Source organism: Balaenoptera ricei, chromosome 10 (assembly GCF_028023285.1).
Source record: "Balaenoptera ricei isolate mBalRic1 chromosome 10, mBalRic1.hap2, whole genome shotgun sequence".
NCBI lineage: Eukaryota > Metazoa > Chordata > Mammalia > Artiodactyla > Balaenopteridae > Balaenoptera > Balaenoptera ricei.
In genome coordinates this window covers 43,368,614-43,387,730 of record NC_082648.1, presented here as the reverse complement: position 1 = coordinate 43,387,730, position 19,117 = coordinate 43,368,614, and the positions used below count along the sequence as shown (strand labels likewise).

The window sequence follows — 19,117 nt, the reverse complement described above, 5'->3', positions numbered from 1 at the left end:
GCAGCGAGTGACCACCACGAGTTCAAGGGGAGAGCCCAAAGAGTGGGAGTGCGAGGAGTCCAGGGTTGCCTTTGGGCAGTCTGGAAGAGTGAAGCCAAAGGACCCTCACGCGGCTCCACAGAGCTAGGTGGGGGTGGGGGTGGGGGTGGGGGTGGGGGTAGGGATTTTGGAAGTCAGGGCAGCCAAGAGCGAGGAGACAAGGGTGCGGGAGATCAGTTGTGTGGGCAGTGCGGGGGGGGCTTGGGGGCGGCTGGTGAGTACTGCGGGGGAGATCTTGGTTTGGAGTTTTCTACAGTCTTGCAGTCTTGCCCCCGTTGGGTAGAATCACACTGCTCGCCTTTGTACAAGAAACGGTGTCTCCTGGGGCAAGGAAGGAGCCAGGATGGCCTGGGCTCTGAAGCTGCCTCTGGCCGATGAGGTGATTGAATCCGGGCTGGTGCAGGACTTTGATGCTAGTCTATCCGGGATCGGCCAGGAACTGGGTGCTGGTGCCTATAGCATGAGGTGAGTGAGATTTTCCCAGACCCTGCACCTTCTGAATAACAAAGGCAGGATAGAGAATAAGGGGGGAAAAGAGAGAGAGGTGTATAGAGTTAGAGAAGCTCTCGGTGGTTAGAGAAGAAGAACTTGTTTCTTTTGTTGTTTTGAGTAGTGAGTATTGCGGTAGAAAGGGAAAAAGAGATTACAGGCAGTGTCAAGAAGAATAGCCCTTGATTAGCAACCAGATGAATGTTGAGAGGCTTTTGTGCCAGTGTGGGTGACTTGGAGACTGTTGGTGTGTGTGCACGTGTGGATAGGTTGCACTGGACTTGTGTGAAGAAGAGGCCGCATTGAACATGTGAGAGATGTTTAGGGAGTTGGGGCTTAATGATGAATGTTGGTTGACTGCTTATTGGGAGGAAATGTGAAACCTTTAATGAGGAAGTCCACACATCTGTATCTTAACCTGCTTTCAGGCTTTACTCAATCAATTCTAGGGTTTCTAACTTTTGAAACATAAGCTGCGAAATGAAAAAGTGTCAAAAAGAACTTTTAGATGCTTCTAGACCTTCATGTATCAAGCCAAATGATAAGAAATAAAAATCTCCTTTGAAAGCAGCATAACCTCCCATGTAATATATTTGCATGTGTTAGCTACTTCATTCCCCCAATGTAGTTTGTTTCATTTACAAGATGTGCAAGAGCCATGTCTGGAAATGTTGAAACATCTGCTTCTTAATGTTTGATGGAATATAATTGGGTTTCCAGATGCATTGTAAGGCTTAATCTAAATGAGTCAAAGAGACTTTAGAATTTAGCACTTTAATTAGGTTTATGAGTTTATAGTGGGAGGATGCCTTTTATGGGGAAAAAGGACAAATTTTGCATTCTGTTAGTGAGCTCCTTTGAGAGTTATAAAAGTGAACTTCCTTTCGTTAACTCTGCTAAGCCAAAGTGGAATTTCCTCACTGAAGTAAAATTATGAATTAGAACTTAATACTTCATCTTCAGGAATCTTTGCTTATAGTTAAAATAATAAAGGCTATCCTTGAAAGCATATTTTAGTGATTTTCAGGGAAATTTGAGTTCTATCATGCAGTGCTCTTAGCCTTGAGAAATTTAACTCTAATTTTGTCTGTCCTTGTTTACATAAGTCTTACCATAAAAACAGAGATTAACTTGGTCTGAAAGTAAATGTCCTGACCCTGAGCTTGCACGTCAGTATGTGACATAATAGTTGACAATTTATGCTGTTGTTCATGTAAAGATTACTACCGCAAAAAGTTTAGTTTTGTCTAGGTTATCAGAGTTAAGAATGGAGATAATTAAATGTAACAGTACTTGTTATAAAAAGTCTGACATCAACAAACTCTTGGGTATCAACTATGTGCTCTCTCTACCATGCAACTTTACATTTATGAGTGCTTTCCTATTCATATCCTGAGTGGTCCTCGCAAGTATTAGTAGAATGGCTTGCATATTTACACATTTGGAATTTTTTTCCAAGATCAAATCAAAAAGAGTTTTCAAACATCACTTTATGTTTTCTCAACAGCGCAATGTGCAAAAATTTTTTTCTTTTTTTTTTTTCTTTGCTCTCTTTCACCTTGCTCTTTTTCATGCACTTTACTGCTGTCATGATTCTCTTGTCTCTTACACACATTTAATTATTTGCATTAATTTGTGTTAATCAGATATTAAGTTAGTTCTCAAACTTTAGTGTTTATGAGAGTCATCTGGAAACTTATAAAAAATAGTTTACAGCGTCCCATCTTTGGTGATTGTCTGGGGCACAGACCAGAAATCTAATTTAAAAAAAAAATAAATTTATTTTATTTTTGGCTGCATTGGGTCTTCGTTGCTGCACGTGGGCTTTCTCTAGTTGTGGCAAGCGGGGGCTACTCTTCGTTGCGGTGTGCAGGCTTCTCATTGAGGTGGCTTCTCTTGTTGTGGAGCATGGGCTCTAGGTGCATGGACTTCAGGAGTTGTGGTTCACGGGCTCAGTAGTTGTGGCTTGCGGGCTCTAGAGCGCAGGCTCAGTAGTTGTGGCGCACGGGCTTAGTTGTTCCGCGGCATGTAGGATCTTCCTGGACCAGGGCTCAAACCCACGTCCCTTGCATTGGCAGGCGGATTCCCAGCCACTGCGCCACAAGGGAAGCCCTGATTTTTTAAAAACAAATTCTTAGATGATTTTGATGCACATAGTCCAGGGACCACATTTTGAGAAACACTGATTGGAGGAGTTTTTATACTCAAAGACAATGATTCTTTGCTCTCCCTGTTTCTTTTTTTAACTAAACCTGTGATTACTTTTCCTAAACCTTTGTTAGGGAAAATTTTCTCTTTGACAGCAATTTGTTTTGTAAAATATTTTCCCTAACGTATTTGTTTTACCTTGATTTGCTTACTTCTGCTGCATCTTATAATGGTTTTGCTTCACATCTGTTGGTTTATATTTTATAAAAATTCATCTTAGCTGGATTTCTGTTTTTGATTCTTGATCTGCCATTGCATTCAGTGATTGTATTCTTTTCATAAGTGGTCCTTTAATAGTCTCCTTACTTTTTTCCTTACATTTTAATACATGGCACAAACTTTATATTTAAAATAAGGAAATTCCATGAAAACATGCTGAGTGAAAGAAGCCAGTCACAAAAGTCTACATATGATTCTATTTCTTAGAAGTGTACAAAATAGGCAAATCTGTAGAGACAAAGTAGATTAGTGGTTGACTGTAGGAGAGGAGGGAATGGGGAGTGACTGCTAATAGGTACTGGGGGTTTTTTTGGGGGGGGGGCGCTGATAAAAATGTTTTAAAATTGTGATGACGATTGCATAACTCTGTGACTACAGTAAAGACAATTAAATTGTACACTTTAAATGGGTGAATTGTATGGTATATGAATTGTACCTCAATAAAGCTGTTATTAAAAGAGCAAACATTAAAATTTTCTTAAAACTTTTTTCTTTCATTTTTTTAAGGTTGAGGTGGAATTCATATTACGTAAAGTTAACCATTTTAAAGTGAACAATTCAGTGGCATTTAGTATGTTCACAATGTTGCACAACCACCACCTCTATCTAGTTCCAAAACATTTTCATCACCCCAAAAGAAAGCCCTATACCCGTTAAGCAATTGCTCCCCATTTCTCTCTCCCTTCTCTCCTTGGTACCCACTAATATGCGTTCTGTCTCTATGCATTTACCTATTCTGGATTTCACATAAATGGAATCATATAATGTGTGCCTTTTTGTGTCTGGCTTCTTTCACTGAGCATAATGTTTCCAGGGTTCATCCGTGTTGTAGCATGTATCAATACTTCAGTAATTTGTTCCTTTTTATGGCTGAATGATATGCCATCGTATGTATATATCACAATTTGTTTAACCATTCATCCACTGATGGACGACTATTACAAATAATGCTAACATAGCACTATGTTTATAAAGAAAATGTTTATAAACATTTGTGTTCAAGTTTCTGTGTAGACATTTTTTAAATGAAGTATAATTGACGCATAGCATTGTAGTAGTTTCAGGTGTACAACATAATGATTCCACGTTTGTATATGAAATGATCACCAAAATAAGCCTAGTTAACATTCATTACCATACGTAGTTACAAAATTTTTTTTTCTTACGATGTGAACTTTTAAGGTTTAGTCTCTTAGCAGCTTTAAAATATGCAATACAAGATTGTTAACTATATTCACCATGCTGTACTAGACGTATGTTTTCATTTCTTTTGGGTATATACCTAGGATTGGAATTTTTGAGCCATGTGGTAATGCTACACTTAACTTTTTTTATTTTATGTAACTTAAAGAGTTTTTTTTGTTTGTTTGTTTTTAAAGAGCAGTTTTAGGATCATAGCAATATTGAGAGGAAGGTATAGAAATTTCCCATATACCCCCAGCCTCTACACATGCATAGCCTCTCCTGTTATCAACATCTTCCACCAGAGTGGTACACACTCTGTACCTACATTGTTGAACCTACATTGGCACAGCATAATCACCCAAAGTCCATAGTTTATCTTAGGGTTCACTCTTGGTATTGAATGTTCTGTAGGTTTGGACAAATATATGATGACATGTATCCATCAATGCAGTATCATTCAAAGTATTTTCACTGCTCTAAAAATCCCCTGTGCTCTGCTGATTCATTCACCCACCACTACCCCAACCCCTTGCTACCATTGATCTTTCTATTGTCTCTATAGTTTTGCCTTTCTGAAGTCTTTTTTTTTTTTTTAAATTATTATTTATTTATTTTTATTTATTTTTTGGCTGTGTTGGGTCTTCGTTTCTGTGCGAGGGCTTCCTCTAGTTGTGGCAAGCGGGGGCCACTCTTCATCGCGGTGCGCGGGCCTCTCACTGTCGTGGCCTCTCTTGTTGCGGAGCACAGGCTCCAGACGCGCAGGCTCAGTAATTGTGGCTCACGGGCCCAGCCGCTCCGCGGCACATGGGATCCTCCCAGACCAGGGCTCGAACCCGTGTCCCCTGCATTGGCAGGCAGATTCTCAACCACTGCGCCACCCGGGAAGCCCAGTTTTGCCTTTCTGGAATGTCATATAACTGAAATCATACAGTATGTAGTCCTTTTCATGTCGGCTTCTTTCACTTAGTAATATGCATTTGACGTTCCTCCATGTCTTTTTCATGGCTTGATAGCTCATTTCTTTTTTTTTTTTTTTTTTAGCACTGAATAATATATCATTGTCTGTATGTATCAGAGTTTATTTATCCATTGACCACTGAAGGACATCTTTTTTTCTTTTAACAAATTTCTTTATTTATTTTTGGCTGCATCAGGTCTTCGTTGCTGCGCACGGGCTTCCTCTAGTTGCGGCGAGTGGGGGCTACTCTTCGTTGCAGTGTGTGGGCTTCTCATTGCAGTGGCTTCTCTTGTTGCGGAGCATGGGCTCTAGGCGCATGGGCTTCAGTAGTTGTGGCGTGCGGGCTCAGTAGTTGCGGCTCACGGGCTCTAGAGCCCAGGCTCAGTAGTTGTGGCGCACAGGCTTAGTTGCTCCGTGGCATGTGGGATCTTCCCGGACCAGGGCTTGAAGCCATGTCCCCTGCATTGGCAGGTGGATTCTTAACCACTGCACCACTAGGGAAACCCTGAAGGACATCTTGGTTGCTTCCAAGTTTTGGCATTATAAATAAAGCTGTTATAAACATCTCTGTGCAGATTTTTGTGTGCAGATAGTTTTCATCTTCTTTGGGTAAATACCAAGAAATGGCATTGCTGGATCATATGGTACAAGTATGTTTAGTTTTGTAAAAAACTGCCAAACTGTCCTCCAAAGTGGCTGTACCATTTTGCATTCCTACCAGCAATGAGTGAGAGTTCCTTTGTTACTCCACATCTTGTCAGGATGTGGTGGTGTCACTGTTCTGGATTTTGGCCTTTGTAAAAGGTGTGTAGTGTATGCTTAACTTTTTCAAGAACTGCCAAGCAATTTTGCACAGCAGCTAAACCATGTTACATTCTCACCAGCAATGTACAAGGGTTCATACTTCTCTATATCCTTACCAACATTTGTTGTTTTCTGTTTTTTATTAAAGTCATCCTAGTGAGTGTGAAGTAGTATCTGTTATTATTTGTTCTACATTTCCTTGATGACCGTGATGTTGACATCTTTTCATCTGCTTGTTGGCCATTTGTATATCTTCTTTGGAGAAGTGTCTCTTCAAGTCCTTTGCCCGGTTTTAAATTGGGTTGTTGTCCTTTTGTTGTTGAGCTGTAAGAGTTTTTTATATATTCTGGTTACTAGATCATTATCAGATATATGGTTTGTAGATACTTTCTCCCATTCTGCAGGTTGTCTTTTCACATTCTTGATAATGTCCTTTGTTTGATTCACAAAGGTGTTTAATTTTGATGAAGTTCAATTTATCTATTCTTTTTGTTGCTTGTGCTTTTGATGTCAACTCTAAGAATCTATTGCCAAATTCAAGTCATGGTGATTTACCCTGTGGTTTCTCCTAAGAGTTTATAGTGTAAGCTCTTATGTTTAGGTCATTGACCCATTTTGAGTTAATTTTTATATCTAAAGTGAGATAGGGTTTCAGCATCATTTGTTTGTATGTGGATATCCAGTTGTCCCAGCTGTATGTTCGTTTCCCATTGAATGTTCTTTGTAGCCTCATTGAAAATCAGTTGGCCATACATGTAAAGATTTATTTGTGGACTCTGTTCTGTTCCATTGGTTGATATGTCTATTTTGCCAGTACCACACTGTTTTGATTACCATAGCTTTGTAATAAGCTCTGAAATTGGGAAACGTGATTCCTCTTATTTTGTTTTTCTTTTCCAATATTGTTTTTTGCTATTTAGGGCCTCTTGTAGTTCCATACACATTTGAGGGTAAGCTTTTCTGTTTCTGCAAAACAGATCATTGGAATTTTGATAGGGATTTCATTGAATCTGTAAATAGCTTTGGGAGTATTGCCATCCTAACAATATTGAGTTTATCAGTCCATGAACATGGGATGTGTTTCCATTTATTTAGGTCTTTAATTTCTTTAAGAAGTGTTTTGTAGTTTTCAATGTACAAATCTTTCACATCCTTGGTTAAATTTATTCCTACGTATTTTATTCTTTTGGATGTTATTGGGACTGCTTTTTTCACTTAGCATAGTGTCTTCAAGGTTTTGCTCAGTGTTTGTTTCATAAAACGATGTTAAATTTTGTCCAGTGCCTTTTCTATTGAGATGATTTTGTGGGGTATTGCACTGAGTGATTTCCTTATCTGAACTACCCTTACATTCCTGGGATAAATCCCACTTGGTCATAGTTTAGAATCATTTTAATGTGCTGTTGGATTCAGTTTGCTAATATTTTGTTGAGGATTTTGTTTCTTTATTCATAAGGGATATTGGTCTGTAGTGTTCTTTTCTTGTATCTTTTTCTGGCTTTGGTATTAGGATAATGGTGTTAAGCCTTTATTTACTTATTTATTTTTTTAAAGTTTATTTATTTATTTATTTGGCTGTGTTGGGTCTTTTGTTGCTGTGTGTGGGCTTTCTCTAGTTGTGGTGAGCGGGGGCTACTCTTTGTTGTGCGCAGGCTTCTCATTGCAGTGGCTTCTCTTGTTGTGGAGCACGGGCTCTAGGCACACGGGCCTCAGTAGTCGTGGCACGCAGGCTCAGTAGTTGTGGCTCACGGGGTCTAGAGTGCAGGCTCAGTAGTTGTGGCTCACGAGCTTCATTGCTCCGTAGCATGTGGGATCTTCCCGGACCAGGGCTTGAACCCGTGTCCCTTTCAACGGCAGATGGATTCTTAACCACTCTGCCACCAGGGAAGTCTGGTGTTAGTTCTTTCAATGTTTGGTAGAATTTACCAATGAAGTCATCTGGTCCTAGACTTTTCTTTGTTGAGAGGTTTTTTATTATTGATTCCATTGCTTGTTAATAGGTCTGTTGAGATTTTTAAATTTCTTCTTGAGTCAGTTTTGGTACTTTGTGTGTTTCTAGAAATCTGTTTTATCTAGATTATCTAATTTGTGTGTATATAATTATTCATAGTGTTCTCTTATAATCCTTTCATTTCTACAAGGTTGGTAGTAATATCCCACTTTCATTTCTGATTTTATTTATGTGTGTCTTCTCTCTTTTTTTCCTTGGACAGTGTAGCTAAAAGTTTTTCAATTTTGTTTATCTTTTTAAAGAACTGACTTTTGGTTTTGATCCTCTGCTATTTTTTAAAAAATATTTATTTATTTACTTATTTGGCTGTGTTGGGTCTTAGTTGTGGCACGCGGGATCCTCGTTGAGGCATGCGGAATCTTTCGTTGTGGTGTGTGGGTTCCAGAGCGCACAGGCTCAGTAGTTGCAGTGTGTGGGCTCTAGAGTGTACAGGCTCAGTAGTTGTGGCACATGGGCTTAGTTGCCCCGCAGCATGTGGGATCTTAATTCCCCAACCAGGGATCAAACCCACGTTCCTTGCATTGGAAGGCAGATTCTCAACCACTGGAACACCAGGGAAGTCCCCTCTACTATTTTTTAAATTCTCTACTTTTTCCTGCTCATCTTTGTTACTTCCTTCTTTCTGCTAGTTTTGGATTTAGTTTGCTCTTTTTCTAGTCCCTTAAGATGTAAAGTTAGTTTATTTGATTTGAGGTCTTTCTTCCTTTTTTATGTGGGCATTTACAGCTATAAAATTCCCCTTAAGTACTGCTTTCACTGTGTCCCGTAAGTTTTAGTATGTTGTGATTTCATTTTCATTTGTCTCAAAGTATTTTTAAATTTCCCTAGTGATTTCTTCTTTCATCCATTGGTTGTTGAAGAGCGAGCTTAAAAAAAGAAAAAAAAAAATGAGCTAATTTCCATGTATTTGCAAAATTTCCAGCTTTCCTTATTTTACTGATTTCTAGCTTTCTTCCGTTGTGGTCAGAGAAGATAGTTTGTATGATTTTGATCTTTTCAAACTTACTGAAAATTGGTTTATGGCCTAACATGTGGTCTCTCCTGGAGAATGTTTTATGTGTCCTTGAGAAGATAATATATTCTGCTGTTGTTGGGTGGAGTGCTCTGTATATGTCTGTTAGGCCTGGTTGGTTTATAGTGTTGTTCAAATCCTTTGTTACCTTATTGATATTCTGTCCAGATGTCCCACTCATTATTTAAAGTAGGGTATGAAGTCCTCAATGGTAGAAATGTCTATTTATCTCTTCAATTCTATCAGTGTTTTAGATTCTTATTTTGGGGGGCTCTGTTGTTTGGGTGTGTACATGTTTATAGTTATTCTATCTTCTTGATAAATTGGCCTTTTAAATCAATTTAAAATGTCTTTTGTGTGTCTCTCTTTTTTTTTTCTTTGTGTCTCGTGTAACAATTTATGACTTAAGTTCTATTTTGTCTGATACTTGTATAGTCACTCCAGCTCTCTTTTGTTTACTATTTGCATGGAATATTTTCTTTCATTATTTTTTTCATTTTCACCCTATTGTGTGTTGTATCTAAAGTGAGTCTTTCATTTCTCCAAAGAAGATATACAGATTGCCAACAAACACATGAAAGAATGCTCAACATCATTAATCATTAGAGAAATGCAAATCAAAACTACAATGAGATATCATCTCACACCGGTCAGAATGGCCATCATCAAAAAATCTAGAAACAATAAATGCTGGAGAGGGTGTGGAGGAAAGGGAACACTCTTGCACTGTTGGTGGGAATGTAAATTGATACAGCCACTATGGAGAACAGTATGGAGGTTCCTTAAAAAACTACAAATAGAATTACCATACGACCCAGCAATCCCACTACTGGGCATATACCCTGAGAAAACCATAATTCAAAAAGAGTCATGTACCAAAATGTTCATTGCAGCTCTATTTACAATAGCCAGGACATGGAAGCAACCTAAGTGTCCATCATTGGATGAATGGATAAAGAAGATGTGGCACATATATACAATGAAATATTACTCAGCCATAAAAAGAAACAAAATTGAGTTATTTGTAGTGAGGTGGATGGACCTAGAGTCTGTCATACAGAGTGAAGTAAGTCAGAAAGAGAAAAACAAATACAGTATGCTAACACATATATATGGAATCTAAGGAAAAAAAAAAAAAAGGTCATGAAGAACCTAGTGGCAAGATGGGAATAAAGATACAGACCTACTAGAGAATGGACTTGAGGATATGGGGAGGGGGAAGGGTAAGCTGGGACAAAGTGAGAGAGTGGCATGGACATATATACACTACCAAACGTAAAATAGATAGCTAGTGGGAAGCAACCACATAGCACAGGAAGATCAGCTCGGTGCTTTGTGACCACCTAGAGGTGTGGGATAGGGAGGGTGGGAGGGAGGGAGATGCAAGAGGGAAGAGGTATGGGAACATATGTATATGTATAACTGATTGACTTTGTTATAAAGCAGAAACTAACACACCATTGTAAAGCAATTATACTCCAATAAAGATGTTAAAAAAAAATAGAGTCTTTGTAAGCAGCATGTAGTTGGCCTTTTTTTTTCTTAACATCTTTTCTGCCAATCTGTGTCTTTAATTGGTCAGTTAACCCATTTGTACTTAAAGTGATTAGTGATAATGAAGGACTTATTTCTGCCATTGATAGTTTTCTATATGTCATATCTTTTTTTTTATAAATTTATTTATTTATTTATTTTTGGCTGTGTTGGGTCTTCGTTTCTGTGCGAGGGCTTTCTCCAGTTGCAGCGAGCGGGGGCCACTCTTACCACGGTGCGTGGTCCTCTCACTGTTGCGTCCTCTCCCGTTGCGGAGCACAGGCTCCAGACGCACAGGCTCAGTAGTTGTGGCTCATGGGCCCAGTTGCTCCACGGCATGTGGGATCTTCCCAGACCAGGGCTCGAACCCGTGTCCCCTGCATTGGCAGACGGAATCTCAACCACTGCGCCACCAGAGAAGCCCTATGTCATATCTTTTTTTGTTTCTCAATTCCTCCAATATGGCCTTCTTTTGTGTTTGATTTTTTTGTATTGTACCATTTTGTTTCCCTCTTCATTTTCTTTTTTGTATATTTTTAAAGTTACTTTCTTAGTGATTACTCTGGGGATTACAGTTAGTATCTTGAGTTTATAGCAATCTAATTTGAAATGATGCCAACTTAACTTCATGAGCATACATTAAACTACATTTATTGTGGTGATCATTTTGCAGTATATATGAATATCAAATCATTATGTTGTATACCTGAAACTAATATAATGTTGTATGTCAGTTATATCTCAATTAATAAAAAAGAGCATACATTAACTCCATTTCCCCTCTTTATGTTGTTATTGTCACCAATTACATCTTTATGCATCATGTACCTGTTACTGTAGATTTATAATTATTATTTTATGCATTTGTCTTTTAAATCACATAAGAAACAGAAAGAGGAGTTACATATCATAAATATAGTATACTATCTTGTGTATTTATATAACCTTTGTAATGATCTTTTTTAAAATATGAAATCATTAAATTTAATTTTTATTTTATATTGGGGTGTGGTTGATTTACAGTGTTGTGTTTCAGGTGTACAGCAAAGTAGTTCAGTTATACATATACATATATCCATTCTTTTTCAGATTCTTTCCCATATAGGTTATTACAGAATATTGAGTTGAGTTCTCTGTGCTATACAGTAGGTCCTTGCTGATTAGCTGTTTTATATATAGTAGTGTATATATGTTAATCTGAAACTCCTAATTTATCCCTCCCCCCACCTTTCCCCTTTGGTAACCATAAGTTTGTTTTTGAAGTCTGGGAGTCTGTTTCTGTTTTTTAAATAAGTTCATTTGTGTCATCTTTCTAGATATCATATGATATTTGTCTTTCTTTGTCTGACTTACTTTACTTAGTATGGTAATCCCTAGGTCCATTCATGTTGCTGCAAATGGCATTATTTCATTCTTTATTATGGCTGAGTAGTATTCCATTGTATATATGTACCACGTCTTCTTTAACCATTCCTCTGTTGCTTCCATGTCCTGGCTATTGTAAATAGTGCTACAATGAACATTAGGGTGCATGTATCTTTTTGAATTATGGTTTCCTCTGGATATATGCCCAGGAGTAGGATTGCTGGATCACGTGATAGTTCTATTTTTAGTTTTTTTTAGGAACCTCCATAGTGTTCTCCATAGTGATTGTACCAATTTACATTCCCACCAACAGTGTAGGAGGGTTCCCTTTTCTCCACACCCTCTCCAGCATTTATTGTTTGTAGACTTTTGATGATATAATGATCTTTATTTTTTTGTATGACTTTGAGTTACCACGTAGTATTCTTTCATTTTAGCCTTTCCCTTTCGTTTCCCTTTAGCATTTCTTATAGGGCAGGTGAACTGGTGATGAATTCCCTTAACTTTTGTTAAGGAATGTCTTGATTTCTCTTTTATTTTAGAATTCTTTTTTTAAAAAAACACATTTCCCACATATGGCTATTTATTTATTTATTGGGTCTTTGTTGCTGCATTGGGTCTTTGTTGCTGCGTGCGAGCTTTCTCTAGTTGTGGCGAGCGGGGGTTACTCTTCGTTGCGGTGCGCAGGCTTCTCATTGCGGTGGCTTCTCTTGTTGCAGAGCACGGGCTCTAGGCGCACGGGCTTCAGTAGTTGTGGCATGTGGGCTCAGTAGTTGTGGCTCGCAGGCTGTAGAGTGCAGGCTCAGCAGTTGTGGTGCACGGGCTTAGTTGGTCCGCAGCATGTGTGATCTTCCCAGACCAGGGCTCAAACCTGTGTCCCCTGCACAGGTGGATTGGCAGGTGGATTCTTAACCACTGCACCACCAGGGAAGTCCTATTTTAGAATTTTCGGTTGATAGTTTTTACCTTCAGCACTTTAAATGTATCATCCCTGGCCTTCTGGCCTCTATGGTCTCTGATGAGATACTGGCTGTTAATCTCATTGAGGGTCCCTCATATATGATGAGTTACTTCCTTTCTGTTGCTTTGAATATTCTCTTTGTTTTTCACCAGTTTGAATATAATGCATCTTGGTGTGGAATTCTTTGGATTTTTCCTATTGAAGTTTGTGGAGCTTCTTGGATGTGTAGATTCATGTCTTTCATCTATTTGGACTGTTTTTGATGATTTTTTCTTTAATTTTTTTTTTTTTTTTTTTTTTTTTTTGCCTCTTTTCTTCCTGGGACTCCCAGAATATGTGTGTTGGTACATATGATGGTGTACCATAGGCCCTTTACACCCTGTTCATTTTTCTTTTTCTTTGTTTCTTTTTTGGTCATGCCACATGGCATACAAAATCCTAGTTCCCCAACCAGGGATTGAACCTGCACCCTCTGCAGTGGGAGCATGGAGTCTTAACCACTGGACTGCCAGGGAAGTCCCTCTTCATTCTTTTTTTTTTAATTTATTTAATTTTATTTAATTTTTATTATTTTAAAAATATTTATTTATTTATTTTGGCTGTACTGGGTCTTAGTTGTGGCATGTGGGATCTTTTAGCTGCAACATGCAGACTTCTTAGCTGCAGCATGCAGGCTCTTAGTTGCTGCACGTGGACTTCTTAGTTGCAGCATGCGGACTTCTTAGTTGCGGTATGCGGACTTCTTAGTTGCGGCATGCGAACTCCTAGTTGCAGCGTGCATGCGGGATCTAGTTCCCCAACCAGGGATCAAAGCCGGGTCCCCTGCATTGGGAGTGTGGAGTCTTACCCACTGGGCCACCAGGGAAGTCCCTTCATTTTTCTTTGTGCTCCTCAGCCTGAGTAATTTCTTTCTTTTTTTTTTTTTTAAAGCAGAGTCTCAAAGAGATATTTATACACCCATGTTCATGACAGCAGTATTCACAATACCCAAATATCAGAAGTTACCCAAGGGTCCATCGATAGACGAATGGATAAACAAAATGTGATATGTACACACTATTATATATAAAATAGATAACTAATAAGGACCTACTGTATAGCACAGGGAACTCTACTCAATACTCTATAATTCAGCCTGAGTAATTTCAGTTTTCCTGTCTTCAAGTTCACTCTTTCTTCTGCCTGGTTGAATCAGATGTTGAACCCCTCTAGTGAATTTTTAATTCCAGCTATTGTACTTTTTTGTACAGAATTTCTGTTTGGTTCCTTTTTATACTTCCTGTCTTTCTGTTGCTGTTCTGTACTTATTCATACATTGTTCTCCTGGTTTCCTTTAGTTATTTGTCCATGGTTTCCTTCAGCTCTTTGAGCATGTTAAAGACAGTTAACTTAAATCTTTGTCTCGTAAGTCTAGTATCTGGGCTTGCTAGAGGATGGTTTCAGTCAATTTCTTTTTTCCTGTGAATAGGCTGTATTTTCCTTTATCTTTGTATGCTTCGTAATTTTTTCTTAACTGAAGTATAGTTAAGTCCCTGTGTTACGCAGTAAATCCTTGTTGCTTATCTATTTTATTTATAGTAGTTTGTATTTGTTAATTGCATACTCCTAATTTATCCCTCCTTACTCCGTTTACCCTTTGCTAACCATGAGTTTGTTTTCTATGTCTATGAGTCTGTTTCTGTTTTGCCTATAGATTCATTTGTATTTTTTTTTAGATTCCACATGTAAGTGATATCGTATAATATTTGTCTTTCTCTGTCTGATTTACTTCACTTAGTATAATTTTCTCCAGATTCATCCATGTAGCTGCAAATGGCAATACTTAATTCTTTTTTATGACTGAGTAGTATTCCATTGTGTGTGTGTGTGTGTGTGTGTGTGTGTGTGTGTGTATCTACATATATCACATCTTCTTAAACCAATCATTCGTTGATGTGTACTTGGGTCCTTTCCATGTCTTGGCTATTGTAAATAGTGCTGCATGTATCTTTTCAAATTATAGTTTTTGTCTTTTCTGGATATATGCCCAGGAGCAGGATTGCTGGATCTTATGGTAGCTCTATTTTTAGTTTTTTGAGGAAGTTCCATAATGTTTTCCACAGTGGCTGCACCATTTACATTCCCACCAACAGTGTAGGAGGGTTCCTTTTTCTCCATACCCTCTCCAGCATTTATTGTTTGTAGACTTTTTGATGATAGCCATTCTTACTGGTGTGAGGTGATACCTCATTGTGGTTTTGATTTTCATATCTCTGATAATTAGCAACATTGAGTATTTTTTCATGTGCTTGTATGCTTTGTAATTTTTTGTTGAGAACTGGACATTTTGAGTATTGTAATGTGGTAACTCTGGAAATCAGATTCTACTCCCTTCTTAGAGATTACTGTCATTACTGGATGAAAGCTGCAGTTGTCTCTAAGTTTAGTGACTCTTCCAAACTAGTTGTGCAAAGACTGTATTCCTTGCTGTATATGGTCACTGAAGTCTCTTCTGTTATCTCCACCCCGTCAGTGACTTGACAGAGATTTCCTTAAATGCCTGGATCCGATAAGAAAAGACAAGGAAAAAAGAGAGTGTTCTCTTTTTTTGAATCTCTTCATCTCACTTTGTTAGGGAAGCCACTTCAGCCATGGGGGTTGAAACAATGGTGAGCCTCTTTGCCAGCTCCTCAGCAATCAAAAGCAGTGATCAAGACACATAACCTTGGGAGTTCCCTGGTGGCCTAGTGGTTAGGATTCTGGGCTTTCACTGCTGTAGCCTGGGTTCAGTTCCTGGTTGGGGAACTGAGATCCCGCAAGCTTTGTAGTGTGGCCAAAGAAAAAAAGAAGGAAAGAAAGAAAGACACATAACCTTTATTTTTGGAGGGCAAGATCCCTATTGCCCACCCTAGCACCAGCAACCTGCAACAGGATCTTGGGCTGTTGTTCCCACTGCTGCCTACCATGGGACTGGGAGCTGGAGGATGATAGGTGCTATGCCAAATGCTGAAATTAAATAAAATTTACCAGCCTCTTTCTTCATCAGGCACTCCCTTGGATGCTGAAAGTGTTGGACTAGATTCCAGAGTTTCAAAGTAATTACTTTAAGCATTTCTTTCCAGCTCAATAGTTCTTTTGGTGAAAGGACCAATTCCTAGAGCTTCCTACTCTGCTATCTTCCATGACCTCTGTCCTTAATCTACAATAGCCTTTTAATTGGTCCAACCCTGCTTTTAACTCTGCACTCACCACCCCCCACCCAGTCTGTTGTCTACACTGAAACCTTTGTGTCTGGGTATTTTGTTCATTTAAATAAAAAATTTCAGACTTGTGGAAGATTTGCAAAAATAGTCTGAAGAATTTCCGCATACCCTTCACCCAGATTCCTTAAATGTTAACTTTTACTAAGTTTGCTTTATCTTTCTGCCTATCTCTTTTCAGACACCTAGAATTATTCTTTTTCTGAACTATTAAAGAGTAAGTTGCAGATATGATGCCCCTTAACACCTAAATACTTCAGTGTGCCTTTTTTTGAAACAAGAAATTCTCTTAACGCAACCACAGTACAATGACCATAATCAGGAACTCGACACTGACACAATACCATTATCAAGCTATGGAACTTATTCACATTTCGCTAGTCATCTCAGTAAAGTCCTTTATAGCAGAAGAATATCCAAGATCATGTGTTGATTCAGTTGACATGTCTTTCTTGTCCTTTAATCTAGAATAGTTCCTGAGTCTTTCTTTGTATTTTCATGGCATTGACAATTTGATGAATACAGGCCAGTTATTTTGTAGAATATCCCTCACTTTGGGTTTGTTGTTTTCTCATGATTAAATTCAGTTAATGCACTTTGGGTAGTAATACCTAAGAAGTGATGCTGAATTCTTCTCTGTGTATCATATTAGGATGCACATGCTATTGATTGGTTCCATTACTGGCAATGTTAACTTTGGCCATTTAGTGAAAGTGCCATATGCCAGTTTTCTCCCTTGTCAATTTGTCTTTTGTAATTGATGAGTATCTTGTGGGGAGATACTTCGAGACTATGTAAATATCCTATTACTTTTCAAACTTTTACCTATCAATTTTAGTGTTTATTGATGATTCTTGCCCTAATCAGTTATCATTATGATGGTTGCTAATAGATGATTTTCTAATTATGTCCTTCCTTCTAAATTTGTTAGTTGGCTTTCTACTATATGAAAGAGCTTTTCCAGATACGTGCATCCCTATCTTCATAGCAGCACTATTTACAATAGCCAAGACATGGAAACAACCCAAATGTCCATCAACAAAGGAATGGATAAAGAAGATGTCGTATACATATACAATGGAGTATTACTCAGCAATAAAAAAGAATGAAATAATGCCATTTGCAGCAACGTGGACCTAGAGATTATCATACTAAGCAAAGTAAGTCAGAAAGAGAAAGACAAATACCATATGATATCACTTATATGTAGAATCTAAAATACCACACAAATGAACATATCTACGAAACAGAAATAGACTCACAGGCATAGAGAACAGACTCGTGGTTGCCAAGGGGGAGAGGGAGGTGGGGGAGGGAAGTATTGGGAGTTTGGGATTAGCAGATGCAAACTATTATATATAGGATGGGGGAACTGTATTCAGTATCCTGTGATAAACCATGATGGAAAAGAATATGAAAAAGAATTTATATATATATATATAAAACTGAATCACTTTTTTAAAAAAAGAGCTTTTCCTTCTTATTTATTTTTATCAGTGTAGCCTCATAGATTCTTACTTTATTCAATAGATTGCAGTCTTTTACTGTCACTGTATATTTTGATCAATTGTTCCAGATTTGGCCAGAGGAACCCCTTCAGGCTGGCTCCACACAGCGGCCTGTAAAAATTAAAGTCTTCTTAATGCCTTTTGTCCTAACATAACTATCGATAGCACCCTCCTTCACTCACCAAAGTGTCCCTGTTTGAGTGATGAATTATATGATTATCTTACTTAAAATGTCAACCAGATCATGTTACTTTTCTCTTGGAAACGCTCCAGTGATTTTGCATCTCACTTTGAATAAAAGCTTCAGTTCTGGCACTGCTCCACATGTGGTGCCTCTGTGACCATCTTGTCCATATCTACCCTTCTCCTTGCTGCTGACCCCAGCCACATCTAGCCTTCTTTCGGTTCCTCAAATGCTATGCACACTCCCACCTCAGGGCCTTTGTATTTGCTGTAACTCTTCCTGGGATAGTCTTCTACATTCCTCACTTCCTTTAGGTTTCTGCCTAAATGTCACTTTATCAGAGAGGCCCTCTCTAACTACCTTCACATAAAATAGCAAGCATCTCCTTCCCCTCACACCAGCACTCTGCCTTCTCTGTTCTTCTTTATCTTTTCCGCAATATTTGATGTGTTATTTGTTTGCGTCTTTCCCCAACTAGAATAAATGTTCCTTGAAGGCAGAGACTTTGTTCTGTTCTCTGCTATATCCCTAGTACCTTAGAAGAGGGTCTAGTAAATAGTTTGTGCTGATTTGTTGAGTGAATGAACTGAACTCACTCTCACTCTGTTTTGTTTCAAAGGCAAGTACAATAGTATAGCAGTTTCTGAGACAACTGTTTCTCTCCATTCACACTGATTTTTGTTCTTTTTTGGTGTTTCTTTTTTGCTGTGCTACTTTTTCAGTACTGTTTACTTTCATTTTTTCCCCTTCAGCTGTCACCTATCCATCTTCCAAAGCTTCATCTTTTTGTCCTGAGTTGATCAGTTGTTACTAACTGTTCCTTTTCTTTCCCTTTCATTCAGAGTCTCTTATGATGGACAGATGAAATTCCTCCCTTTGTCACAAAATTTATCCACTACTTTTTAAGAAAATGGCACTGCTGTAAAAATATAAAGAAATGAGTAAGAATGTTTAACTCCAAATTCGGATACTGTTGCCTCTGAGAGTTGAAGGGGGCTATAACTGAGGAAGTATACAGAGGGCTTTAACTGTTAATGCTCTATTTCTTAAGCTGAGTGGAGTATACACAGGTATTTGTTATACTTTTTTTTTTTTTTTACCTTTTTATATGTCTGAAATACTGGGTAATAAATTCAAGGAAAAAAGTCTCTACTACATGATCTATTGCTGGCTAGCTTTCTTCATCTTTAAAATTGTCCTATCCCATTTGTTGTTTTGTTACTAAAGGTCTACAGATGTTTCTTTTTTTTTTATAAATTTATTTATTTTATTTATTTATTTTTAGCTGTGTTGGGTCTTTGTTATTGCGTGTGGGCTTTCTCTAGTTGTGGGAGTGGGGGCTACTCTTTTTTTTTTTTTTTTATAAGATATGTGAGGTACATCCTTAACTTTTTTTTTTTTT

General features: G+C 38.1%; 1 protein-coding gene across 5 annotated transcripts in view; it reads left to right on the top strand.

The window, feature by feature from the left end:
* The window catches only part of TFCP2 (transcription factor CP2), a 51,942-nt gene that overhangs the window by 344 nt on the left and 32,481 nt on the right, over positions 1-19,117 (top strand). For 2 of the 5 annotated variants that reach the window (XM_059935905.1, XM_059935904.1), the window contains exon 2: positions 304-504. In XM_059935905.1, coding sequence (XP_059791888.1) covers positions 383-504 — 122 coding nt within the window. In that variant the 5' untranslated portion in view covers positions 304-382. Of the gene's footprint in view, positions 1-242; positions 505-19,117 lie in introns of those variants that run through there. The other 3 variants (XM_059935906.1, XM_059935903.1, XM_059935907.1) reach the window with 3 other exon arrangements.